At 41.7% G+C, this 27844-nt stretch overlaps 1 protein-coding gene across 4 annotated transcripts in view; it reads left to right on the top strand.

The window, feature by feature from the left end:
- RNF115 (ring finger protein 115) overlaps positions 1-27844 on the top strand; it is a 71521-nt gene that overhangs the window by 12500 nt on the left and 31177 nt on the right. For 3 of the 4 annotated variants that reach the window (XM_058660156.1, XM_058660155.1, XM_004581840.4), the window contains exons 2-3: positions 13514-13572; positions 17423-17480. In XM_058660156.1, coding sequence (XP_058516139.1) covers positions 13514-13572; positions 17423-17480 — 117 coding nt within the window. Of the gene's footprint in view, positions 1-13513; positions 13573-14472; positions 14525-17422; positions 17481-27844 lie in introns of all 4 variants that reach the window. The other variant, XM_058660157.1, reaches the window with a different exon arrangement.

The raw sequence follows: 27844 nt of genomic DNA, 5'->3' as shown, positions 1-27844 counted from the left end.
TGACATATAGCCAATATTAGATGGATAGATCCATACTTGCCAAGTTTTTTTTTTTTTTTTTAAATAAGGTTAGCAGTATATTATATCTATCTCATCCTGAAACTCTGAGCTCTGAAAGTATATCTGTTTCTGTTTCGGTTTCTGATTGTGGTAGAGACTGGATGTTTTCTTTGAGGCCACCCACACATTCTGTATTTGTAAATTGTATCCCTTTGAAATAGTTTTGTGTTTGGTTACAGCAGTAAATAACAAGTACTTCTGGATTATGCAGTAACAATAGTAGTTCATTTGCCTTCATTCAACAGTTTTATTGGTACCTTTAATATTCCAGGAGTTGTTCTAAGTATTTGGATTATATTCACAAAGAAGTAAACCAATTGATAAAATGCTGGGAAAAATGAGTATGGAATTAACATTCATATATTGTTCTCCTTTTGCTTTGTTTAAAAAGCAATATTTGAAAGGCAGGATGATAGAGAGAGAGAGACGGAAGGGGGATCTTTCATCCACTCGTTTATTCCCCAAAACCAAACACCTGCAAAAGCCAGGGTTGGGCTAGGCTAAAGCTGATTACTGGGAACTCCATCTGGGTCTTCTCTGTGGATGCAAAGATCCCAAGTATTCCAGCCATCATCTGTTGCCTCGCAGGAGGCTGGATTAAAAGTACAGAATAGCCAGGACTCCTACCTGGGGTCGGCATCCCAGGCAGGGCTTAACTCACTGCGTCACAGTGCCCACGTTTATTTCTTTATAGTTATTGAGAGGGAGAGACAAAGACAGAGGTCCCATCTTCTGGTTCCCTCCCTAGATGTCTGTAGCAGCTGGGCTTGGACGGGGGCTGAAGCTCAGTCCGCATCGTGAAGCTCAGCCCCCGCTACGTGATCCTTTGCTGCTGCGTCCCAGAGTCTTCGTTAACAGAGAGCTGGAGTCAGGAACCTGGTAGGGGGATCCAATCCAGGGACTCTTACTTGGGGCATAGGTGTTTTTTTTTTTTTTCTTTAACATTTATGTATTCTAATTGGAAAGTCAGATATATAGAGAGGGTGAGAGACAGAAAGATCTTCCGTCTACTGATTTCCTCCCCAAGTGGCCACAACGGCTAGAGATAGCTTTACTGAAAAAATTAAAAAATTTTTTTTCTTTTGAAGACTTGGGAATTAAAACGGATACATTTGGCCTGGTATAATTTTCTTTTTAGAGCTATTTTATAAATATTTTGCTTTGGGGTTGCTTTTCTTCTTATCCTGTTCAGTTAACTCATACTGTTTACTTATGTATTTTATATGAAAGCAGAGAAGACTTCAAAGAGATGGAAAAATATCTATTTACTGATTCACTCGCCAGATCCCAGATGCCAACAACAGCCTGGGCTGGGTCAGGTCAAAGTCAAGAGCCAAGTCCTCAATCCACAGCTTTATGTAGATGGCAGGGATGCAGGACCTTGAGCCATCACTTGTTGACTTCTAGGGTGTACATTGGTAACAGGAAGTTGAGCCCCGGAGTGAGCAGGGACTGGCAGCCAGATACTCTGATAGGGGATGGCTGTGTTCCCAGCAGTGTCCTCACCCTTGGGCCACATACTGGCTCCAGACTTAATGTTTTCTTACTCTGTGAGATGGTCAGTGGCTACTTTTGAACAACTGTTACTATCTGATTTTTCAGACTGAATGTCCCTGCTGGGAAGGGGATGGGATCATACTTAGAAAGTTCTCTTGTCACCTTTGATGGCAGATCAATACTAGAATTCCAAGCGATATTTGTGTTTGAAACTCTGGAGTGTATCAGAGGTTCTGGATTGCAAAAGGGGGCAACACTAAATATATTTGGCATAAAGCTCTGCTCTTTAGTTAATGCAATAACTGCACCTTTATTTCTGCCTTCTTGGTGTTTTTTTTTGTTGTTGTTGTTGTTGTTTAAAGATTTATTTATTTTTATTGGAAAGTCAGATATACAAAGAGGAGAAGACACAGAGAGGAAAATCTTCCGTCCACTGATTCACTACCCAGCTGATTGCAAAGGATGGAGTTGAGCCGATCTGAAGCCAGGAGCCTGGAGCTTGTGGGTCTCCCACTGGGTGCAGGGTCCCAAGGCTTTGGGCCATCCTTGACTGCTTTTCCAGGCCACGAGCAGGAAGCTAGATGGCAAGTAGGGCCTGAAGGACACAAACTGGGGCCCATACAGAATCCCTGTGTGTGCAAGGCGAGGACTTTGGCCTCTAGGCTACCATGCCGGACCTGCCTTCTTGGTTTTAAAATGATACTTTTAAAATGAAATGATAGCAACAGGCATTGTGGTGCAGTGAGTTAAGTCACTGGCTGAGATGCCTGCATTCCATATAGGAGTGCCTAGCTAGTGTCTGGGCTAGTCCAGGCTTCCTAGACAGCTTCTGATTAGTGTGCGTGGGAGGCAGCAGGTGGTACCCAAGTAACTTGAGTTCCTGTCACCCACTAGGGAGACCTGGATGCAGTTCCTGGCTCCTGACTTCAGTCTGGCAGTGACTTAGCTTTTGCCAGCATTTGGGGAGTGAATCAGTGGGTAGAAAACCACTTTCTTTCTCCTTCTCTGTCACTCTGCTTTTCCAATAAAATTGTTTTTTTTTTTTTAATGGAACAATGGTGATTTTATTAAAGAGACTTTTCATTTAGCAAAATAAAGAGGCTGATAAAATGTGTGTGTTCCCAATTTTTTAGTTTTTAAAATTGAACTGTCTTGTGGAATCTGAAAGTCTTGAACAGTTTAAATCAGTGTTTTCCAAATTGGGTACGAGGAGAGTTAATGGGAATTCAAAAATACTGCATTCTAAGCCTTCTCCGTACCTCCACTTCTCCATCATGATACACAATAACAAATTAATGGTTCTGGAACATACTTACCCTGTTTCTTTTTTCTCTTTTCTTAAGATATTTTTTTATTGGAAAGGCAGATATATATAGAGAAGGAGAGACAGAAAGAAAGATCTTCCATCTGCTAGTTCACTCCCCAAGTGGCCGCAACAACTGGAACTGAGCCAATCTGAAGCCAAGGAGCCAGGAGCTTTCTCTAAAGTCTCCTGCATGGATGCAGGGTCCCAAGGCTTTGGGTCATCCTTTACTGCTTACTCAGGCCACGAACAGGGAGCTGGGAACTGGAAGGCCGGGATGTGAACCAGTTTCCATATGGAATCCCAGCAGATTCATGGTGAAGCTTTAGCGAATAGGCTACAGTCCCAGCTTGACCCCAACACCTTCTTCTTCTTTTTTTTTTTTTTTAACAGACCACTGCTTAATACTTTATGGAGCATGACTTGAGAAATATTATATATGCAAATTGCTCAGGAATTTATTAAAACCTTGGACTTATTGAGAAGTTAGTATGATCCTGATCCTGGGACTGTTTGATTGAGATGAAGTGATTTACTCAACACCACACAGCTGATTTGTTATTATGTTTTTAATATGGGGTGTGTGTATATTTAAGATGGATACCATATGCTGCCAGTAAATATGAAAGTAGTACCAGTTCACCTGTGTTTTAGAGTCTTTTTTTTTTTTTGAGAGGCAAATTTACAGTGAGAAGGAGATAAAGAGAGAAAGCTTTCATCCACTGGTTCACTCCCCAGATGACCACAATGGCTGGAGCTGAGCCAATCTAAAGCCAGGAGCCAGTAATTTTTTTAAAAATTTTTTTAAAGTTTTTTTTTCTTTAAATTGCAAAGTCAGGTGTATATATAGAGGAGGAGAGACAGAGAGGAAAATCTTCCGTCCACTGATTCACTCCCCAAGTGACCACAACAGTTGGAGCTGCGCTGATCCGGAGCCAGGAGCCAGGAGCCAGGAGCTTCCTCTCCAGGTCTCCCACATGGGTGCAGGATCCCAAGGCTTTGGGCCATCCTTGACTGCTTTCTCAGGCCACAAGCAAGGAGCTGGATGGGAAGCGGGGCGACCAGGATTAAAACCTGTGCCCATATGGGATCCTGGCGCCTGCATGGCAAGGACTTTAGCTGCTAAGCTGCCATGCCAGGCCAGGAGACAGTAACTACTCTTTTTTTTTAAAGATTTATTTATTTTTGTTGGAAAGGCAGATATACAAAGAGGAGGAGAGACAGAGAGGAAGATATTCCTTTAGATGGTTCACTCCCCAAGCGGCCGCAATGGCTGGAGCTGAGCCAATCTGAAGCCAGGAACCAGGAGCTCTTCTAGGTCTCCCACGTGGGTACAGGGTCCCAAGGCTTTGGGCCTTCCTCGACTGCTTTCCCAGGCCACAGGCAGGGAGCTGGATGGGAAGCAGGGCTGCTGGAATTAGAACCGGCGCCCATATGGGATCCCGGCGGCATATGCAAGGCAAGAACTTTTAACCACTACACTATCCTGCCGGGACCATCAGTAACTTCTTCTTCTTCTTCTTCTTCTTCTCTTTTTTTTTTGAAGATTTATTCAGTTTATTACAAAGCCAGATATACAGAGAGGAGGAGAGACAGAGAGGAAGGTCATCCGTCTGATGATTCACTCCCCAAGTGAGCCGCAACAGCCGGTGCGTGCTGATCTGAAGCCGGGAACCTGGAACCTCTGCCGGGTTTCCCACTCAGGTGCAGGGTCCCAAAGCTTTGGGCCGTCCTCGACTGCTTTCCCAGGCCACAAGCAGGGAGCTGGATGGGAAGTGGAGCTGCCGGGATTAGTACCAGCGCCCATATGGGATCCCGGGGCTTTCAAGGCGAGGACTTTAGCCGCTAGGCCACACCGCCGGGCCCTGTCAGTAACTTCTTATGGTTCTCCCACATAGGTACAGGGTCTCAAGGCTTTGGGCCAACCTCCACTGTTTTCTCAGGCTGTAAGCAGGGAGCTGGATAGGAATTGGAGCAGCCAGGACCTGAACCAGCAGCCATATGGGACCCCAGCATATCTCTAAGGATTTAGCCACTGAGCCATCACACCCAGCCCCTGATTTGTTGCTGCTAACCACATAGACTGTTCCAAAGCATTGCTGAATTCTTATTTTGAGGCAGGTATCTAAGATTAGGAATTTCAGAGAAGTTTGTTTTGTGTGCTTTTGCTGTTCTAACTACTGAAATATAGGTAGTGAAAGAGGATCTTGCAGAACATACAATTTATAAGTGATTTCAGTGACTTTTTTTTTTAAGGATTTATTTATTTTACTTGAATTAGAGAGGGAGAGTTAGAGATTTTCCATTTGTTCTTCACTCCCAAATGGCCACACTGGCCAAAGTTGGGCTGGTCTGGGTCTGATGTGGGTGCAGGGGCCCAAGGTCTTAGGCTTTTTCAGGCCATTAACATGGAGCTGATCTGCAAGTGGAGCAGTTGGAACTTGAACCAGAGGCCACATGGTATGCTAACACCACAGTCTGAGGATTCATGTGTTACACCAATGTGCTGGCCCCCACTTTCAGTCACTTTTAACCCTACATTATTTTTCTTCACAATGCTTGGAATGTAGGACAAAATCATAGTGATTGATTGAATATGTATTGTCAGTTTGTGACACAAGATTCTATCAGCCTAACCTGAAAGTAGGAAAGTAAATTTTACTTCCCATCTTTTATCATCTATTATAACATACACCAGAGCAGAAGGTGTACTATGGGTCACTTGCCATTTTATGTCTTTGCCAGGTTAATCTTCCTTTTTCCTTTTAGTATGAGCAAGGAAAAAAAAAAGCAGCGTTAAATAAATCTTCCCCGGCTGTGTATGTTGTTTGAGGTTTTTTTTTTTTTCTCATAATTCTCAGCTGGAAGTAGGATGTTTGGTGCAGCAGTTAGAATGCTGCTTAGGACACACAGTATCTGGTATTAAGTGCCTGAGTTTGAATCCTAGTGCTGCTTCTGACTCCAGCTTCCTGCTGCTGGGAGGCAGCAAATGATGGTCGAGTGTTTGAGTCCCTGCCACTCAGATGAGCCCTAGATTGAGTTTCAGGTTCCTGACTTTGGCTTGACCCAGCCCCAGCTGTGGCAGGCATTTGGGGATTTAAGTAGCAAATGGAAGATACTTCTCTCTCTCCATCTCAAATAATGTGAAAACAAACAAAACTTAACAAATTATTGCTGTTTGATTTTTATCTAGAAAATTTGACTTCCTGTCTATCTGAACAAGCTTATAGCGTCTAACACTTTGTCTTGTGACCTAATTTTCTGCCCCATACACAATGAGCTAAAAGAAGGTCGGTGATTATACTCTCTTGGAGTCAATTCAGGGCTTGGAATGAAGGAGCAAGATGATGAGGATTGAAAATGTTGCTATTCTTAGTGACATATAAATCAAGGCAGATTTATTGGTCTGAAACTGAATCATATCTTTTCAACAGTGTTTAATTTATATGTGTAGTTAGCATTGTATATAGAACCGAAACTGTCCTCGTGGTGTCTTTTTTGATAAACGGGGCTTATTTCTGAGGAGTAAGTGGAGAAGAATTGCTTAAGTCTTCTTGAGCTTGGAAAACTAATTTCAAAATGCTTAAACCACAGAGTTTTCTCTTCCTTTTAGATGAGGGCCTGACCATGTGAATGCAAGAGTCTTGTTTTCCTGAAGGAGAATTGAGGGAGAGCAGTGATAGAGAAGAGCATTTGTGCTCTGGAAACAGGTCTCCAAATACAGTGTGTACCAGGGACAGAACTCGGGAGTCTGTTGTTCTTTGTTTAGGGGTTCATCTGATGCTTTTGAAAAGGGAGGAAGTGTAAACTTGACTGGAGAAGGGACAGCGATGGGGATTATGGAATCAGTCCCTAGAAGAAGGCAAGGCCTTTGACAGAGATTGATGTTGAATGGGTATGATGCATACTGGGAACATTTTGTGTTCCTAATCCTTCTAATTAAAGCTTTCTGAACTGTTTTGCCATGTGACAAATAGAATATAAACATTAGGATGTCACGGCAGCTCTGTCAGATTTGGAAGAAAATAGGCTTATTTTGTTTTAGGTAAATTAAAAATTGAGCATTTAGAATTGTAACATAGATGTAGAAAAGTAGAGCTATGGAATTAGGAAATTTTTAAAATTACATTTGTTGAACAAAATCAATATTGGATATAATTTTTTTTTAAATCTTCTGTCCGATTATTTATGCCCCAAGTGACTGTAACTGCTGGTCCTGCGCCAATCTGAAGCCAGGAGCCCAGATCCTCTTTACGTCTCCCATGCAGGTGCAGGGTCCCAAGGCTTTGGGCTATCCTCGGCTGCTTTCCCAGGCCACAAGCAGGGAGCTGGATGGGAAGCAGGGCTGCTGGGATTAGAACCGGCGCCCATATGAGATCCTGGTGCATGCAAGGCAAGGAATTCAGCTGTTGGGCAACTGCGCTGGGCCCTCTGCCATGAAACTTCTAATGCAGTACTGCGCCAGTTACAGTCTTTGTTCCCTCCATTGAAAACATGGTTAGTTCCAGTTAACATGATTTAATAGAAAGATACGGAGTTTGAATTTTACACTTGATCTTAGCCAAAGGCCGAGAAGCGATTGGAGTTTGAATTTGAAAAAGGCCAACATTTAAAGTTCATATTACAGATTACTCAGAAATTAATGGCTTCAAACAATGGTTTGTTGTTACTCTTCGTATTTCTGTTGATTGATACAGTCTGATTGGTTGGGTCTCACTTTATGATCTTTCATGTGGATATAGTCACGTAGTGTCTGCATATAGTGCCATCTGAATGATGAGGCTGAAACTAGATTTTTAAAATTTTGACTATTGATTTTTCTTTTTTGTTGTTGTTGTTGTACAAGTTTTGTTTATTTAAGAGACAGAGTTACCTAGGAAGGGAGGGAGGGAGGTGGGAGTGGGTAGACAGAGACAGACAGACTTTTCGATCCGCTGGTTTACTCCCCGAGTGACTGCAGTGGCCAGGATTGGGCTGGACTGTCTCCCATGTCAGAGGGTGGACCATCTTCTGCTACTTTCCCAGGCAGGGAAGGTGGATCGGAAGTGGAGCAGGCGGGACTGCCAGTTCTGCAGCTCGTGGCTTAACTCATGATACCACTGCACTGGCCCACCACTGTTTTCTAATGTTTTAGTGCCCTTCAATATTTCTATTCTCTATTCATCACGGTAACCTGGACTTACCATGTGTCTACTGAGAGTTCCAACAATTAGGAAGCAGAAGCTGCTTGGCAGTTATGGACTCGAACTGGCATAATGTTCTGTCTGTTAAAGGAATCCAGGGCTTCCCAGATTCAAAGGGTTGGAGAAATAGACTGTTACTTAAAAGGAACCAAAAGACACATTAAAGGATACATGGATTAGAAGATTTGTTTGAAGCAAATGTTTGAAAAGTTATCTGCCACAGACAGTTTTTCTTGTAAAATAGCAATAACATTCACCTCACACAGAGGTAAGAGAAATATTGCAGTGTCCAGTATATCATGTTAAGCAACTATAGTAGTTTCCCCCTTTAATTCTCAAATACAGTAAGTTATTTTTTATTTTTACTTTTACTTTGAATGGTCGTAGTTTAGTGCAGTTTGGTTAACAGTTTCTTGACCTGAATGTATTTCTCAGATTTTTGTAACTTAAAAATGAGACAACAGAACTCATCATGGAAAATATGAAGTACCTCTTAGTAGAGAGACTACCACATTACAGATGTACAGAAAATTACATGATCATGGCATTTGATGCAGAAAATATGTTGGTAAGATTCAGTACCTTTTTCATGGTAAAAACACTCAAACTAGTAATAGAAGACTACTAACTCTATACAATAAAATCCAAATTTGAAAAGCTCATAGTACATATCATACCCAGTGATAGAATATTGAACTTTTCCCTCTTAAGGTACAAAGCAAAGATTCCTGCTCTTGCCATTAAATGTAGTATTGAAGTCCTAGGGCGTGAAAAAGAAGTAAAAGGCATCTAAAACACACACACACAAAGTGACTTAAAGGTTCAATACAATCCCTATCAGAATTCCAGCAATTTTTTTGTGTGAAAGTAAGATTTTTAAAAATTCATGTAAGTTTTGGACCCAGCGGTGTGGCCTAGCGGCTAAAGTCCTCGCCTGGAACTCGCCGGGATCTCATATGGGCGCCGGTTCTAATCCTGGCAGCTCCGCTTCCCATCCAGCTCCCTGCTTGTGGCCTGGGAAAGCAGTAGAGGACGGCCCAAAGCCTTGGGACACTGCACTCGCATGGGAGACGTGGAAGAAGTTCCTGGATCCTGGCTTCAGATCGACTCAGCTCCGGCTGTTGCGGCTACTTGGGGAGCAAATCAGCGGACGGAAGCTCTTCCTCTCTGCCTCTCCTCCTGTATTAATATCTGACTTTCCAATAAAAATAAAAAAATAAATCTTTTAAAAAAATTCATGTAAGTTTCAAAGGTCCCTGGATGTCTAGAATAATTTTGAAGAAGAGAAATAAGGGTGGAGAGCTCATACTTCATAATCAAAATATATTGCAAAGCTGCAGAAATAAAATAGGACTAGCAGCAGACACACATAGACCAACAGAGTCGAATAGAGAACCCTGAAAGAGAACCCTGAAATAAACCCTCACATGTAGTCAGATGATCTTCAACAAGGGTGCCAAGAACACTCTGTTGGGCAAGGACAGTCTGCAGCAAATGGCCTTGGGAAAACTTGATCTCCACCTGCGTGGCAGTGAACTTAGATCATTATTCTATATCATACACAAAAGCTTACTCAAAAAGATTAAAGACCTATACAAGAAACACAAAACTATAGAACCCCTAAAGGAAAAGCTTAATGGCTTTGGATTGAGCAGTTATTTCTTGAATACAACACCAGAAGTTCAGAGAAAACAAAACTGGAAAAGTAGAGCAATGTCAAGGTTAAAACTTTTATTCATCACAAATATAATCAGCAGTGTGAAGACAGCCTGTGTGCTGCCCGACAGTTATGGATTTGGTACATGTCGCCAATAATAACACGGTGTAGACTGCTGACTTCAGGAGCTGAAGTTTATTAGTACATCAGGCTTTTCTAGACAGAGGTTCACATAGGATAAGGGAGGAGGCTTTGAGGAGTTTACTTAGTTCCCATAAGCCTGTCTATGGAACCCATCAATTGTTTCCACACTCTTGTCTGAAAATATCTCTTTCTTTTGTATATCCAGTCAATTGACCCCATTCAAATGATATCCAGTTGGTTTGCTCTCATACAAATGATATCCAATTAATTGTCCTCTGCAACAGCCTATGATGGGAATAGGGGAATATATCTGCAAACCATGTATCTGATTATAACTCGACAACAGAAAATTAAATATCTGGGTAAAAAATAGATGCCTTGAATAGGCATTTATCCAAAGATACTGTCCAAATGAACAATAAGCATTTTTGTTCAGTTCACCTGTCATCAGAGAAATGAAAATCAAAACTATAATGAGACTACATTAAAAGCAAATGAAAGCAAAGCCAACATAGACTGGTAAAGATGTATGGAAATGAAAGCACTTGTGTGCTGTTGATGGGATGGCAAAATGGTGTGACCATGTTGAATGACAGTATGGTGTTTCCTGAAGGTGTTTAGAAATACCTTATGACCCATTGATCTCACTTCTGGATATATATCCAAAAGAATTGAACCATAATCTCAAATGCATTTGTGTACCGGTATTCACAGCAGCACTATTCACAGTAGATAAGAAGTGGAAACAACTCAAGTACGCTTCATTGAATAAATAAGCAAAATGTGTTATATATAGCATTGCATTCCTTGACATGGGAATATGTTCTGAAAAACGTGTTGTTCAGTGCTTTTTTTTTTCTGTGAATCTTAGGAGTGACTTGTACAGACTAAACCAGAATCAAGCAGTTAAGCCTCAAGACTCCTTAAGATGGAATGTTGTTCAGCCTTAAAAAGGAAGGAAATTCTGTCACATGCTTTGATTATGCTAAGTGAGACAGATTTGTCACCAAAACATAAAGGCTGCGTAATTCCAATTATATGTAGTATCTAATACTATCAAATTCACAAAATAAGTAGAGTAGTAGTTATCAGGGAGGGGAAGAAATAAATGTTATTTAATTGGTATAGAGTTTCAGTCTTCAAAGATGAAAGGTTTTGGAGATCATTTTAATGGCAGTATGAGCATGTTCTATACTCTTAGAAAGGGATGGTGGTGGTAAGTGTCTGGCCTAGCAGTTGGAGTGTCTGCATCCCTTATGGAGTGCCTGGGTTCAAGTCCTGGCTCTGCTTCCTATTCCAGTTTCATGATAATGTGAACCTTGTGGGCAACAGTGATTGCTCAGGTTTGGGTTCTTGCCATCTATGAGTGAGAGCTGTTTGACTTCCTTGCTCCCAGCTTTGGTGCCCTGGCCATCGTGGGCACTAGGGAAGTGAATGTGTGGATTGGAGCTCTGTCTGCTTCTCAAATAAATAACAAAAACATTTCTTAAAAAGATTGATTGGTTTTTATTTGAAAGGGATGTTTTCAGAGAGAGAAGGACAGGCAGAAAGGAATCTTCTACCCGCTGGTTCATTCCCCAAATGTCTGCAAAGGCCATAGCTGGGCCAGTCCAAAGCCAGGAGCCTGGAGTTTCTTCTGGATCTCCTATGTGCGTGTGGGAGCCCAAGGAATTGGACCTTTTTTTGCTGCTTTCCCAAGTACATCAACAGGGAGCTGAGTTGGAAGTGGAGCAACCAGGAATCAAGCTGGCACTCATATGGGATGCTGGTGCTGCGGACAAAGGCTTACCTGACTATACCATGGCACTAGCCCCAATAAGTAAAAATTTTGAAATGTGATTAATATGGTAAATTTTATGCATGTTTTCAAGGTTTATTTTGTTTAAAAGTCAGAATGATAAAGAAGGAAATATGGAGAGAGAGAGATTGATCTCTGCTGGTTTATTCCCCCAAATGGCCTCAATAATTAGGTCTGGACCAAAGCTTAAGCCAGGAGCTATCTGCTGCCACCTTCTCCGGCTGATTGGTAGGAAGCTGGCACTCCCTTTTCCTTTCCTCTCTACTATAAGAAAATATACACAGGGATAGGTGCTTAACCTAGAGAGTAAAATGTGTGTCTCATCAAAGTGCCCACGTCCTGGGCCTGACTGGCTTCTGATTCCAGCTTCCTGCTAGTACGGACCCTGAGAGCCGATTGCTCAGGTGCTTTAGCTCCTGCCGCTTGTATAGTTAACCTGGGATTGAGCTTCTGGCTCTTGGTTTCTGATTGACTCAACTTTGGCCTTTGTGAACTTTTGGAGATTGAACCAGTTAATGGGGATGTACAGACTCTTCTTGCTCTTTGTATGTGTCTCTCTGTTTTTTTCTCCTGTGTTGGGGAAAAGCAGGGAGGCTGTTGCTTGCCGTCAGACTACATCAGCAGTCATTTGATGATGCTTTAGAGAGATGTGGGGAGGAATGTTCTGAGGGTGTTACTTGAGTGGTTTTGATAGTTCTGAGATGTTGTCAGCTTTGTTGCATCAGGGCTGAGAAAATCTTCCCTAGGTCTGTTGGCTGACCAAGTCCACTTTAGTGCATCCACAGACCCAGACTGTTGCTGCAAAGCTTGGCCAGGAGAGTGTCCTATCTGTTCTGCTTTCCATCCTCTGACAAGGCCCTGTATGTGCTTTACTGACCTAGATGGGCTGGCTATCATGTTCCCCATGTGCATCTGGGTATGTTCTCTACTGCATGAACATTAGCAACTGAAGAGGCCCAGTCCTGAGACAGGCACTCCAGACCAATACAGTTTTTTGGAAAGATTTGTTTCAAATACAGAGGGGGAGGCAGAATGAGAAATATCTTTCATCTACTGGCTCAATGGCTGGACTACGCAGCATCCAGAAGCTTCTTCTGAGTGTCTCATATAGGTGGCAGGGACCCAGACACTTGGCCCAGCTGCTATTGATTATTTTCCCAGGCCACTGGCAGGGAGCTGGATTAGAAGTACTGTGTTAGTGATGCCAGAACTTGATGGTGGGGTGTGGAAGAAAAAGTTACCAGGAATGACTCCCAGGTTCCAATAGGAGTGAATTGGTTTGCCACCTCTTAAAACAATGCATGTGTTTTATATTACAGAGAGTGAGTACTTGCACTGATAATGGAGAATACTTTTGATAATAAGACTCGAGTTCAGATGAGTGGCCTGAGCGAATATATACATTGGAGAGTTGTTGGCATAAAGGGATATATATTTAAAGCAATGGGTGGTAGAGCAGATTAAGCTACTGCCTGCCATATTGACATTGCATATGGGTACTTTTTCAAGTCTGTGCTGCTCCACTTCTGATCCAAATGCCAGCTAGTGCGTCAGGGAAAGCAGTAGAAGCTGGCCCAAGGGAGACCCAGATGAAACTCCTGGCTTTATCTGTCCTGGCCAAGCCTTGGGTGTTGCAGCCACTTGGGAACTGAACTAGCCCCTGATCTTCCCCTTTAATATCTGAGTAGGAATCATATAGGTAGCTATGAAACCTTTCTGCAAGCGTCTTACTGGGCTCTATTTGCCAGAGCATAGTAGAAAAAACTGCTTGGAGTCAGCAGGTACATAAAAGATTTAAAAGCATAAACTCTGTATATGGTATTATTGGAACTGCTTAGATTTCTAATGAGAATTTTTTCTTTCTTTTATAGGAATATATTTGTCCCAGATGTGAATCAGGCTTTATTGAAGAAGTGACTGATGATTCCAGGTATTGTATAAGCTCAGGAATGAATCAGGCATTATGTTGTTTTAATAATATAATTATTCAGTTGATGGACATTTGTTTTATAGCTTTTATTCACAGCTGGGAGTGAGTGAAAGAAGAAAGGAGAGAAGAGGTGGGAGGGGAGGGTCTGTATACACAAGAAAAGATAGAAGAATGGGAGGGAGAAGGAGAAGTGGAACAGTTTGGAAGGTGATAAAATAGGGATGAAGTGGTCTGGTGTTCCTGATTATGTGTGCCATTCCTTGGATACCCCTATACTGTGTTAGAACAAAGCTGGTACATTTTCATTTTTAGTTTGAGACTTGGGATTCTCTTAGATTATTGGCTGGATTTTAGTGACAACTCCGTTATCTATAGGTATATTGCTATTACATTTCTTTGGTGGGCTGGGGAGTGACTTCTGATAAAGGTGTCTAGTAGGGTAAACAGGCTGGTCTTGCCAGGAAACTGGGTTGTTACTTTGCATTTGGAAGTCTTGGATTCTTTGTATGTATTAATATAATTGCTGTCCAACTTACTCCATTTGCCACCATAAAATTAATATTTGGGTTTGTAATGCTTGGACTTTGTTCTCTTGGCCACACCAAAGGTATAAAACTGATAAAAAGGGAAAATATTTTTGGAAAGTGGCAAAATTATGTATTCTTTATTGGTTACTGTGAGTAAAATTGTAGAACTAAGTGATAAAATAGTATTTGATATTGCTGTTGGTCTTTTTTGGTAAACGTAACGTCATTTTTCTTTGGGAACTGATTAAACACTGCTAGACAACTGTAGCAGTACTCCTTGCTTAAGAGAATATGTAGCTTGAATGTCTTAATCTTGGAGTGACTTTGGAATTGTTACGGCAATAGATAATTCCTTTACCATTGCTGTTGGCAGACTCTAAAGTTGAAGGTCCTTTCCACTACCAGGGAAAACTACACATTTTACAGTATGTACTATTAGTTTTACTTTAATGATTGGTGATTATAAGTGTCAGTGAGCTGTAACTTTTAAGGCAATATGTGGCATGAGATCTAGTTGAGCCTAGACACTTATGTTGATATAATAATTTTGGCTTTAAATAATTTGCAACAGCAAAATTAGCAGTTTTGTGTAAACAGCATGCTAACTTGGGATAGCTTTTTATTTGTGCTGTTATAATTGCATCAAATACTTCTTTCAGGCATGTATGCTTTGCATGTGTTAAAGAGTCTCAGTTGGAGAGCAGATATTTTTTAATTGTATTTTATTTATATGAAAGATAGAGTTAAAAGAGAGAGGAGACAGAGCGAGAGCTCTTCCATCCACTGGTTCACTCCCCAGATGGCTGCAGTGTCTGGGATTGGGCCAAGCTGAAGCCAGGAACCTGGAGCTTCTTCTGGGTCTCCCCTATGAATCCAGCCCTACCTAAGGACTTGAGACATTTTCTGCTGCTTTCCCAGCTCATTAGTAGGAAGCTGGATGGGAAGTGGAGCATCCATGCCTATTTGCGATGCTAGTACTATAAGTAGCGGCTTTACCCACTAGTTATAGCACCAACCCAAGTTTTTGTTTGTTTGTTTAAGTTTTTAAATAGTAATCCTGGTTTCGTTAGGCAAATAACTTTTATACAAACTTTTTATGCAAAAACTTTTATGCGAATCTTTGTCCAGCAAGGAAATATGAATTCTATGGGTTATGTTTTCATTTGAATTAATAATTCTTTTATTTGTGTTTGTTAGCTCAGAGGTTGTCTTGTGTAGATGGTATTGGTAACCACTACTGAAATACAGATTGTTTGTTCTAAGAGATCACCAGTATCTTAAATTAGTACATTAAAAATCAGTGTTTTAGAGGCAGCATGATATTATAAACATTTGCTGATTGCTTAGCAATTAGACTGATAAGTAATTGGTGGTAGAAATTAGTAAGAAGTTTTTATATGCAAATATTGGATAATGAGCCCCTCTACTTCTAAACATATATCTTAGAGAGACACTGTCTAAGTTTGCATTAGTTTTGGAACATTTCTCAGAACAGTGTGGCTGTTTTTATTATCTTTTCTCCATTATAAGGTCTTAAGTATAAAGGAATTTTATGGGAAGGAAAGGTTGATGGAGCGTCAGGGAGTACAGTCCCAATAGGTGGAGTTGATGATTTTAGTCAGCAACATTTGAATACCAGGATCCAGTCAGTAGGGGAAATAAAGAGCCTGGGAACCTCGTGTAGGCTTGAGCTGTAAAATGATACACATTCAACTTTGTTTTTATGGTGTATGGTATTCTTACCAGTTATTTAACATAAATGTACAGGTAGAATTTCTAACTTTTGAAACGAATGTGTTAAATGGCTTCTAATTAGAGAATAAGGTGTGAGAGTGATTGCACAGTGAATGGCATTGCTTTGCATTTTGGTGTGTGATTTGCATAACCAGGTGTGTCTCTATCCCCCCCCCCTCCACCCCGTGAACTTAGCACAGTGCCTGGATTGGTATTGTAATTCTGCTAAATGAATGTTACTTGCAGTAGTCTGTGGCCTTTTGATCACTGGGATGTGTTTGCATCTATGTTTGTGTACTTACCTATGTTTCTCTGTGCTCTTCAGCAGTTCTTGTGATTCTTTCCACAGCCTTTCTCCTAAAGTGTTTGCCAGTTTCTTTTCTTCTTTGCAAGTTTCATGGGAATGGTGGAGTTTAATACATCTTTCCACTCTTCAGAGTCTTTTGGAATAGGTATTTTGTTGCTTACATATGTGATATGGAGTTATTAGTATAGGGTATCGCACTGTAAGATTTTCAGTGCTCTGTGTACTGTAATAAAACACCACACATACATGAGTGTTTGAATTATTTGCCTTTAAAATCTGTATCACAGGAGAAAAGGAGTTGACATGATGGGACAAACCCTGGAGATATTGATAATATAGAGAACATAGGATCAAAGTGAGCATGCAGAGGGGTATGGGCGAATCTCATTTGGTTGGGTGAGTTCAGTAAAGACTTGGTGGAGGTAGGATTTGACCCAGGCCCTGAAGCATCAGTAAGATAAACTTAAATAAGGAATTATTTATTGGAAGTCAGTTATTTATTGGAAGTCAGGGGAAAGAAAGATTTCCCATCTTACAGTTCATTCTGCAAGTGGCTGGAACAGCCAGGAGAGGGCCAGACTGGAGCCAGCAATCAGGAGCTTCACAACCAGGTCTTCCACGTTGGGTGGCAAGGGCCCAAGCCCTTGTGCCATCCTCTGCTTTTTTCCCAGGCTTACTTGCAGGGAACTGGATCAGAAGTGGGACATCTGGGACTCTGGCACCCCTTTAGAATGCACACACTATAGACGGTGATTTAACCTGCTATGCTGCAGTATCAGGCCTAAAAAATACTTTGGAAATGTGCTGAATACAGAGTCGACCCCTTACATTACTGTATTTAATTGTCCCTTCAAAATCCTAATTATTGTAGCCTCAAATGTTAACCACATTTAATGATGGAATGTTTTTTAATGCAAACATTATTCTATTTTCTTAGCCTGTTCAAAGGTAAATTTTGTTTTGTTTTGTTTGGGCTAGGTCAGATTTGGATTGCATTACTGGCAGTGAGTCTTGCTTCGTTCTATGTGATGGTCCGTTTCTGATTTTTCGCTTGACATAGCCTTGTTCTACCTGAAAACCTCCTGACCTTGTGGTTTTTGTCCTGGTAATTTCTGGTGAATTGATTCACTTGCCCTGTCTTCGTGTTTCCTTTGTGGGTGTTGTGCTGGGATGAGTTACTTTTCCGTGTTAGGCATTCTCATTCTGCCATTCTATATTTAGCTTCTGGAAGGGTAACTTGTTCCTGGGAATAGAATCAGCACTCACTCCTCTTTCTGTTTAGTTTTTTAGGTGGTGGTGGCAGCCGGATAGACAATAGCACATCCACACATTTTGCAGAGGTAAGTTTTTCTTTGGCTAAAAGGGATTCTTCAGGAAGTACATATTAAAATCATGGCAGCTGTTTACTTCCCAATGCAGCAGAATATTTAAGTTTTAACTGAACATATAAGAAAAATGTGGACAAGAGTAGCCCTCGGGAAGATTTACGTTTTCAGGAGCTGGGGCTTTGGCATGCTACCTTTGATAAACTTTTAATTAGGAGAAAGTAATAGCCTCAAGCTGTAAAATTCTGAGTCTGAGAGTGTTTTCATTTCTGTTTTCTGCTTCTTCATTGTGTATATGGTGTGAGAATAAAAAGCTTGTGTTGTTTTAAAAATAACAGTGTTGTGCCCGGCATGGCAGCCTAGTAGCTGAATCTTCTCCTTGCACACGCCAGGATCTCATATGGGCCCTGGTTCGTGTCCCACCGGTCCCCCTTCCCATTGGCTCTCTGCTTGTGGTCTGGGAAAGCAGTTGAGGACAGTGCAAGGCCTTGGGAACCTGCACTGGTATGGGAGACCCAGAGGAATCTCCTGGCTCCTGTCTTCAGATTGTCTCCACTCAGGTCGTTGTGGCCACTTGGGGAGTGAATCAGCGGACGGAGGATCTTGTCTTTCCTCCTCTCTGTATTAACTGACTTTCCAATAAAAATAAATATATCTTTAAAAATTAATTAAAAAATAACAGTGTTGCAGACTCTACTTTAGTGGCCTGGCAGGTGAACAGGCTAGAAGAGTGTTGATTCTTCGGGACCAGGGAGGAGAGCTTTCTCTGGTCCGAGCCTAGCTCTACCTCTGGACCCCCGCCCTCCCTCGCAATGACCATCGGGATCGCTTCGAAAACCCCTCACAGCAAACAAACAATCATACAAACTAAAAAAAACTAAAATAAATAGACAAACAACAGAAAGTAGAGCTTGAAATCTGACAGGAAAGAGCTGGCGTGGATTGGCTCATGCCTTGCTGGGTGGGACACAAAGATTAGTTGCTCCTCACCATGGTGTTGAGGATTTTCCTGCACACCCCCCCAAAAAAAAGTTCTGCACTTTAAATGTCGACAAATATCTTGTTAGAGTTACAAGCCAGTCTAGATTATCCTAAAATCTGCCAAGATCAGCAAAATTATACTTCAACACAACAAATGGCTAAATACTAAAATGAAATAGACACGAGACAGCTGAATGGTACCTTATAGCCATTTTAAGGTATATAGCAGCCGGTCCTGTATATAAACTAAAATTGAAATGTCAATGAGCTAATCATAGGTTGTGGTTAGGACTTGCTTTTTTTTTTTTTTTAACATACTGGTTATTCAAAACCATGTCAATTCCATAATATTGCAAATTGCTGTTGATGTTATATTGGGACTCTTAATTGACTGGGATGATATTCTACCAGCTCTAACTTCGGACCAGAAATGGTCTCCCCAAGAAACTGTTCAACCCATCTGGACAATAAGTAGCTGGACTCTATGCTTGGTATATGTTTGCAAGGAAAGACTCTTGATTGAATTTGAACTGTAATACTGCAACAAGGTGGAGGAATCCACCAGGGGGGAGGGGAGGGGGAGGGATGGGAGGATTCCCAGAGCCTATGAAACTGTCACATAATGCAAAATAATTAATAAAAAAAGAGTGTTGATTAAAATCATGGTGAGGTACTGTCTGCAAGCTTGCGCAGGTCTGATTTCTAAAGTTTACCTCTAGTCAACATGGTATAGTTTGACTTAGGTAAAGGATAAAATATTTGCTTGCGTTTCAAATGCCAAAATGAGCTATATAATTTCTACTTATTTATTTGTCTGCATTTTGGGGGAAAAATACCAATCTTGATTATGATTTGAAAATAGGTCATTACTATTCACCCTTGAATATCACTTTATATTAAATTTAGAGTACTCCCCCTCACCATCCATTGACCTAAAAATCTCCTGTTTGGTATTATTTGTTTTTTGGCTGTTTTGATCATTTTTTAAAAATTTATTTGTATTAGAAAGGCAGATTTACAAGAGAGAAGAGACAGAAAGATCTTTCATAGCTGGTATACTCCCCAAACAGCTGCGACAGCCTGAGATCAGCTGATCTAGCCAGGAGCCAGGAGCCTCTTCTGGGTGGGTGCAGGATCCCAAGGCTTTGGGCCATTCACTGTTGCTTTCCTAGGCCACAAGCTGGGAGCTGAATGGGAAGTGGAGCAGCTGGCACATGAACCAGCACCCATATGGAATCCTGGTGCTTGCGGTGGGAGAATTAGCCAATTGAGCCATCATGAAGGCCCTGTTTTAATCATCTTTTAGGAGTGCCAGCATTTGTAGTTTTTGTATGAGAGCCCAAATGGGACAGACCAGCTCAGCCTACAACAAGTTCTGATTTGCTTTTGCTTCTGTGTTTGTACAACCTATTGCTATAAACTTGTTCAATTCTAGAAAGCTGACAGATGTCAAAATCCCTGAAGTTAAATCCCTTAATCAGTATTTCTTTGTGTTTCAGGATCATATTAGCTTTTTCCAGAGATAGATGAAGTGCCTTGGAGAGTTAGCAAAAATATTTTACTGTTTATTGTTTCGTATGTAAATTCAAAACTGTTAGCAGTGCTTTGAACATAAGAAGCCCCTGGATTTTCAAATTGTCTCCTATAAAGCTCTCTGAAAATTTTTCTAAGATCTGTAATTTTTTTAAATTTTGGTGATATTAGATTTATCATTAAAGAACTTGGTGAATGGTTTGTTAAAATTTTTTTTACTTATTGTCTGTGGCAGTTATTAATATCTAATATTAAGGGTTTTTGTTTACTTTGGTTAACTCTGAATAGACTTGTTAGATGGGTTCACTGTAAAGTTATTCCCAACAGGTTACATTTGGAAACTCCCAATTTTTTGTTTGTTTCAAATTTATTTATTTGAAAGTCCATTCCCCAAATGGCTGCAGTGACCAGGTCTGGGCTGCACTGAAGCCAGGATCCAGGGAGGAACTCCACTCAGCTCTTCCACACGGGTATTGACCATCATTTGCTGTCTTCCCAGGTGCATCTCTAGGAAGTTAGAATGGAAGTTGAGTAGAATGTTGAACCAGCGTTTGCACAGTGCTGGTCCCAGTTTCCTCATTTTGATGGATTAAACATCACTATTGAAAATTCTGCTTTCAGGCATGGAGGCCTTCCTGATTTCAGCACTTTGGAGTGCTATTCCTGATAACACAGATTGTCTCTTACTGGTTATGCATATGCAAAAGAAATTTTGTTTGGTTTTCCTTAAGTGTTCTCTGAGGAAATAGAAAGTCAGTTTTATAGGTGTGACTCACCAGGAGGGGATGCATTGAGTAAGAAGAAAAACAAATAGGTGCAGTCAGGTTCCTAACTTTAGTAATGCCAGATGTGACACTGACGGCATGAGCTGCCCTTCAGGTGGTAAGTAATTTTGCTGAGTCATAGCCAGTGACTTCGTGTTAGCTGGAACATTTAGCAGGGATACGTCCATGCCCAGTTTTCTCTCTGTAGAGCCTCGTTATTATTACTCTTTTGAGTTTTTCTTTTGAGTGAGATTTTTGTATTTTGAAAATTTAAAATCATAATATAGAAATTGCCAGGGATTTTTAAAAATTTTTTTTTTTTATTTATATTTTTGGGGGATTTTTTTTTTTTTTTCAGTTAGAAAGCATTTCCTTCAGTTCATGGAGGGGTGAACAGTTGGCACTGATGGGACTCTCACGTCCTACCCTGTTTCCATTTCCACCTCCCTCCTAATGTACACCCGGCCAGGCAGCAGGTGATGGCTCAAGCCAATTTAATTCCTGCTATATGGGAGTAACGGTGGGGTTCCTGGCTCCTGGTTCCAGTTTGGCTCAGGCCTGACTCAGCCCTGAGTACTGTGGGTGTTTGGGAGACTGAGCCAACAGATGGAAGGTCTTTCTGCTTGTCTTTGTCTCTCTTCCAGATAAGTAAAATTAAAACTAATTATAAATTTAAAATTCATAGACAATGAAAATTTGAAAAGCTATGCATGGGTTTCAAAAATTTTGCATCAAACATCTTTATTTTTTTCAACAAGGTTTTAGAAAGTACTCTCTTAAATTCATTTTTATATATATCCCCATCTTAAAAGTAGAGTTAAGAAGCAAATGCTGGGCCCGGCGGCGTGGCCTAGCGGCTAAAGTCCTCGCCTTGAAAGCGCCGGTTCTAATCCCGGCAGCTCCACTTCCCATCCAGCTCCCTGCTTGTGGCCTGGGAAAGCAGTCGAGGACGGCCCAAAGCTTTGGGACCCTGCACCCGTGTGGGAGACCCGGAAGAGGTTTCTGGTTCCCGGCATTGGATTGGCGCGCAACGGCCCGTTGCGGCTCACTTGGGGAGTGAAACATCGGATGGAAGATCTTCCTCTCTGTCTCTCCTCCTCTCTGTATATCCGGCTTTCCAATAATAATAATAAATCTAAAAAAGAAAAAGAAAAAGAAGCAAATGCTGCTGTTTCCTTGCCTGTAAGGACCTTAAGATTTAGTTGAGGAGCAAGTGCAAGCATGTATGAAACAAAACAAGGAAGCATGTACACAGAGTAATAAACTTTCGGTGGGGTGTATGTAACAAGGACTGTAGGAAGAAGTGCTCTGTTAGGTGTTCAGTAAGGGAGAGGCCATGTAACATAGTGATCAAGAACACAACCTTTCGAATCAAATTACCTGAGTTCAGATCCCGAGTCAGGCACTTACCTGGCCATGTAACCTGAGGAGAACTGCTTAGAATCTCTCAGTGCCTTTCTGTTTCCTTGTCCGGAGAAAATAAGACTTACCTCATAGGGATGTTATGAGAATGTAAGTAAGTTACAAATGCATTTGCTAGGTATAAAGATTTCAATGTGCCTATCATAGTGAGTGCTCAGAATTTTTGGTCATTATTAACAGATTTTGTAAAGAAGATAAAAAACTACATTGAAGAAGAGGTAGAATATAGATAAATGAAAATATGAAATCTATCTCAAAATAGTATTCATAATCAATATGGTTTTATATTCATATCCCTGGAGAGGGAAGCCCCTTAGAAATAAAATTATATGTGAAAAGGTGCGCATTGTAATGCTTAAGATGCCTGCATCCCATATTTCAGTGCTGGTTTGAGTCCTGCTCCAATCCAGTTCCTGTGAAAGCTTTCCACGATGCAGTGGGTGATGGCTGAAGTGTTTGGGCCCCTGTCACCCATGTGGAAAACCAGGGTGGAGTTGTGGGCTCCTGGCTTCAGCCTGGCCCAGCCCTGGCTAGTGTGGACATTTGGAGAATGAGTTGGTGGATGGATCTCCTTCTCTATGTGTCTCTGCCTCTTTCTGTCACTCTGCTTTTCAAATGGATAAACTAATAAGTAGACAAACATTTAGAAAGTTATGTGATAAGACAGATTATTTTTTTGTTTCCGTATTTTAGTTGACAATTCCAGTGAAGACTTTGTACTTACTCTATACTTTGACCAAAGTCGCTTATACGATGAGGTCACTTTCTGTAATATTTACCAATAGCTTAATTTTTAAATACTGCATGTATTAAAAGAGGCTTAAGTCCAAGAAGATTTCTGACAAAATTAGTAGTGATTTTCTTTTCTGAATAAGTGGGATTGAGTGGGAAATAGGATAAATGGAATGATTTAAAGTGAGGGTGGATGAGCTGGAGAGTTAAAATGGATGGAATGGCAGGAAGATGAGAGAAAGAGAGAAAGGTTGCCAGTTAAATAAGAACAATGTGTGAATAATGTTAAGGGTCAGGGGAGAGTGAATCTAAAAGTATTTCTAGTTGTGTGTAAAGAGAGAAGATACTGCTCTTCTGAGGTTCTTGATGCTAACCTGGAGAAATGAGCCCTTAGCTACGTGAGTGTTTGTAGCCTGCATGAAATGACCTGGTGCCAGTGAGACATCTGATCTCAAGGGTCTCACCTTACGTGAAGGATCACTGCAATACAAGAATGGCTGTGGTCAGATTAGCAAAAATCAGACATTTTTCTGGCAAAAAGTATCCATGTATTTACAACAGGACAGCATGCTCTGAGCAGTCTAATTTGAATTTATTTAAATAAAATTTCAGTTTTTTAAGCGGCAGTTTGACAAAATGGATGTTAAAAATATCTTAAATCTCTCTATTCTAGAACTCCTTTTCTCCATATATTTTCTTCGCAGATTGTTTTCTCCTCTGCTCAGTCATAGATACTGAAAGATGTTCTAACAATATTAAGAATTTGGAAATGAAAAATTTGCCATATATTTCTTTATTATATATTCTTTTGACATAATACTTCCCACTTTTTTCCAAGATCTCTTTACTATTTTTTGAATATCAAAATTTTCGGACATTTATTCTTATTAGAGAGGCAGATTTACAGGGAGGAGGATAGATGGAAAATCTTAGGTAGTGCTGGTTCACTACCTAAATGGCCACAATGTCTGGAGCTGAGCCGATCTGAAGCCAGGAGCCAGGAGCTTCTTCCAGGTCTCCCATGCAGGTACAGAATCCCAAGGCTTTGGGCTATCTTGTACTGCTTTCCTAGGCCACAGGCAGGGAGCTGAATGGAAAGTAGAGCAGTGGGACATGAACCAGCACCTATATGGGTTGCTGATGCTTGCAGAGGGAGGATTAGCCAGTTGAGCCATTATAACAGTCACCTCCCCCTTACTTTTTATTTGAAAGGCAGTTACACAGAGGAGAGAGAGAAATTTTTTATGCTTGCTTAACTCCTCAAATGATTGCAATTGCAAAACCTAAGCCAATCTACAGCCAGGAGCCAGGAGCTGCTTCTGCATTTCCCACGTGGTTGCAGGGTCCCATGGCTGTGGGACCTCTGCTGCTTTCTCAGGCCATAAGTATGGAGCTACATAGGAAGTAGAGCATCAGGTCAGGATACGAACTGGTGCCCATATGGGTTCCCAGGGCTTGCAAGGGGAGGTTTTAGCTAAAAACCTAAATGGCCTAAAAATGGCTATTTTAAATACTTCAGTGCAATAAAAGGAAGTTAGCTTCAAACCAAGATGAACTCTCCTTTTCTTTCTTTCTTTTTTAAATATTTATTTATTTTTATTGGAAAGGCAGATATACAGAGAGACAGAGAGGAAGATCTTCCATCTGATGGTTCACTCCCCAAGTGACTGCAATGGCGGGTGCTGCGCCAATCCTGAGCCAGGAGCCAGGAGCTCTTCCAGGTCTCCCACGCAGGTGCAGGGTCCCAAGGCCCTGGGCCGTCCTGCATTGCTTTTCCCAAGCCACAGGCAGGGAGCAGGATGGAAAGCAGGGCCTCCGGAATTAGAACTGGCACCCATATGGGATCCCAGTGCGTTCAAGGCGAGGACTTTAACCACTACACTATCGCACCGGGCCCAAACTCTCCTTTTCTTTACCTGTTTGCGGTTCTTTTCAGTCTCAGCTGGAGGACTGGCCTAAAAGCACAGCTAGATTAGGATTCATTGAGTGATTACACTTCAGATTGGGTGTTTCAGATTAAATTAAATTAAGCATATCTTTCCTGTCTCACTCTTGGAGACTACAGAAGGTTAAAAGGACACACAGTACATTACCTGTTTCACATACCATTTGGAAATATCAAATGAAACTCCTGCGCTTTTGAAGAGTAACAGTGTTTTCATAATTCAACATGTATTAAATTCAACCCAGGATACTGTTGCTAATCAGAGGCCTTAACACAAACGCCAGAGGGTAACTGAAGGAAGAAAGGTAAAACAGAAAATGCTTGTGGTGTGAGCCTGCTTTGCCACTTTTCTGGTCCGTTGCCAGGATCTTTGGGTTATAAATTTGAACTCCATTCCAGTTTCTGTGGTTAGCAGGACCCCAAGTACTTGGGTCATCTTCTGCTTTCCTAAGTACGTTAGCTAAAAAAGAGCTCTTTCACAGAATAGCCAAGCCTCTGATACATAAATTTAAACTTATTTAGGAAAATGTGCTTTAAAAAGGACTGCCTATGCCACAGTGTTTGCATTATAAACACCGAGGGTGGAGGTGTACATCACATACTTTCCTTGTTAGTACCATTTGAATACTTTGTGTCCTTGCAAAATTTAGAAATGTGCCATGGTGATAGTCATGGTCTTGAGTTTGTTTTAAATTTAAGAAGCGGAGAGAGACAGGAAGAACCTTGATGGGTCTTTCCCCAAATGCTGACCAGGGCTAGGGGCTGGACAGGGGCCAAAACTGAGAGCCAGAACTCCACTTGCATCTGCCGCATCTGCCACATAGGTAGCAAGAACCTAATTACTGGGGCCGCCACCACTGCTTCCCAGTGTCTGCGTTAGCAGGAGACTGGAGCCAGGAGCCAGAGCCAGGCATTGAATCCAGTCACCCTGATGGGGAAGTGGGCATCTCAGTTGGTGTTCCAACCAAGTGCCCTCCCCTTGGGATGTTTTTAAGAGCTCTTTATTCTGAATCCAGCGTATTATATGCCTCTTGTTTTCTGTTTACCTTTTAAACCTTTGTTCCAGGAACTGCAGGGCTGGTTTCAGAGTGAGCTCTGTCATTTGTTTTAGTATCCCATTGTTCCTGTTCTAATAGTCATTCTAAGCGGTTTCATTAAAAACAAACAAACAAACAAACAAACACTGTAGAATTTTTGAACAAACCATTTCCTAAGGACCTTTTAAATTATGCTCTTTGCTCCTGGCTGGCCCAGCTCTGGCCATTATGGCCATTTGAGGGCATGAACAAGAGGATGGAACATCTGCCCCTCCCCTCAAAAACTTTGACTTTCAAATAATGCCACTTCCCAAAAGAAAATTCACAAAATTCTACACGTATTTTTTTTTTTTAAAGATTTACTTTATTTTTATTACAAAGTCAGATATACTGAGAGGAGGAGAGATAGAGAGGAAGTGGAGCTGCCGGGATTAGAACCAGCGGCCATATGGGATCAAGGCAAGGACCTTAGCCACCAGGCCATGCCGCCAAGCCCTACACGTATTATTGATGAAAACTTCCAGCAAGCTAGAAATAATTTCAAAAAGTGCATCTACTAAAACCTGTGACTAATATTATACCTATTAGTGAAAGATTCTGCTTTTGCCCCAGATCAGAATAAGACCAATATGCTTACACTTGCTCCCTCTGTTCCACATACTACTGAATGTCCTTATCAGTGCCATAAAGCTAGCTAGCTAGACACACTAACTTTAGTGCCATCCAGATTGGAAAGGAAAAAGCAGACAGACCTGCTGCACTTTCGATCCATCTGCCTGCTAATAATGGCCTGGGAAAAACAATTGTTGGGGCCCCTGCAACTCACATTGGAGACCCAGATGAAGCTCCAGCTCCTTGCTTTGGCCTGGCCCAGCCCTGGCTACTGTGGCTATTTGGAAATTGAGCAAGTGGATGCAAGAGCTTTCTCCACTCTCTCTGTAAGTCTCAAGTAAGTAAATCTTATAATAAAGGTTTTTAAGAACTCCAGAAGCATCTATAAAATAAATCAATACATTAAACTTTAGCAAAATTAAAAAATTGTTCTTTGTGATAGTAAATAATAAGCTGTAAGAATCAGTGTTTGGCACAGTGGTTAAGACATTGCTTGGAGGGGTGAGTTGAAACTTCCAGCAGCCTGCTGGCTGCTGGTGGGTGCCAGGCTGGGGCCGTCTTCATGCTAGGAGCTCTGATTCCAGCCACTGCGTACATGCGGTGAGCTGACCCCGGGCTTACCTGAGTTCCATAGGCTGCTCCCTTCTTGGTGAATACACTGAAGGGGGAAGTCTGGAAAGCTGCGTGGGCCGGGGCCTCACCCACCACCATCATTGCTCTGTGGATGGGATTGGGGAGGAGGCGACCTTGGAGTCTAGGGGTTGAAACTTCCTGCAGCCTGCTGGCTGCTGCTGGGTGCCAAGCGGGAGCTGTCTTCATGCTTGGAACCCTGATTCCAAGCACCACACACAAGTGGTGAGTTGTCCCTGGGGTGGCCAGTGTGCCATTTGGCGCCAGGCTCTGCCTGCTGTCTGCCCTGCGGCCAGTTCTGGGGTTTTGGTTCTTGGAATTGCTGCTTAGGTAGCTCCATGTTGAACCCACTGTGCTTCTGGGATGTGAATCAATCATAGATTCCCGGCAAGAGAGTAACTTTTCCTTTGAAGGTAAGCGAGGGTGATGAGACATGGTAGGTTGGAGGGGAGGGACTAGATGATACTTATGGATAAGACTGATATACCAAATTCCTTCAAATCCTGGGTAGAACTTGTAATTACTGAACACCAGTCCATGCAAAAGCTAAGGCTCAGGGCTTGTCTAGCAGGACCGTATCCTATCACCTGACATGATGATGGAACAGGAGAAGGGTCACATAAGGCAGGGCTATGACATTAACTAGCACAGGAGAGAGCCATATCTGGGGGTAGATTCTGTGGGGGATGTGTGGGGCAAACCCCGTGGAAATACTAGCCCCAC

Source organism: Ochotona princeps, chromosome 2, assembly GCF_030435755.1.
Source record: "Ochotona princeps isolate mOchPri1 chromosome 2, mOchPri1.hap1, whole genome shotgun sequence".
In the NCBI taxonomy this organism is placed as follows: domain Eukaryota; kingdom Metazoa; phylum Chordata; class Mammalia; order Lagomorpha; family Ochotonidae; genus Ochotona; species Ochotona princeps.
This window is presented reverse-complemented; position numbering and strand designations above follow the sequence as displayed.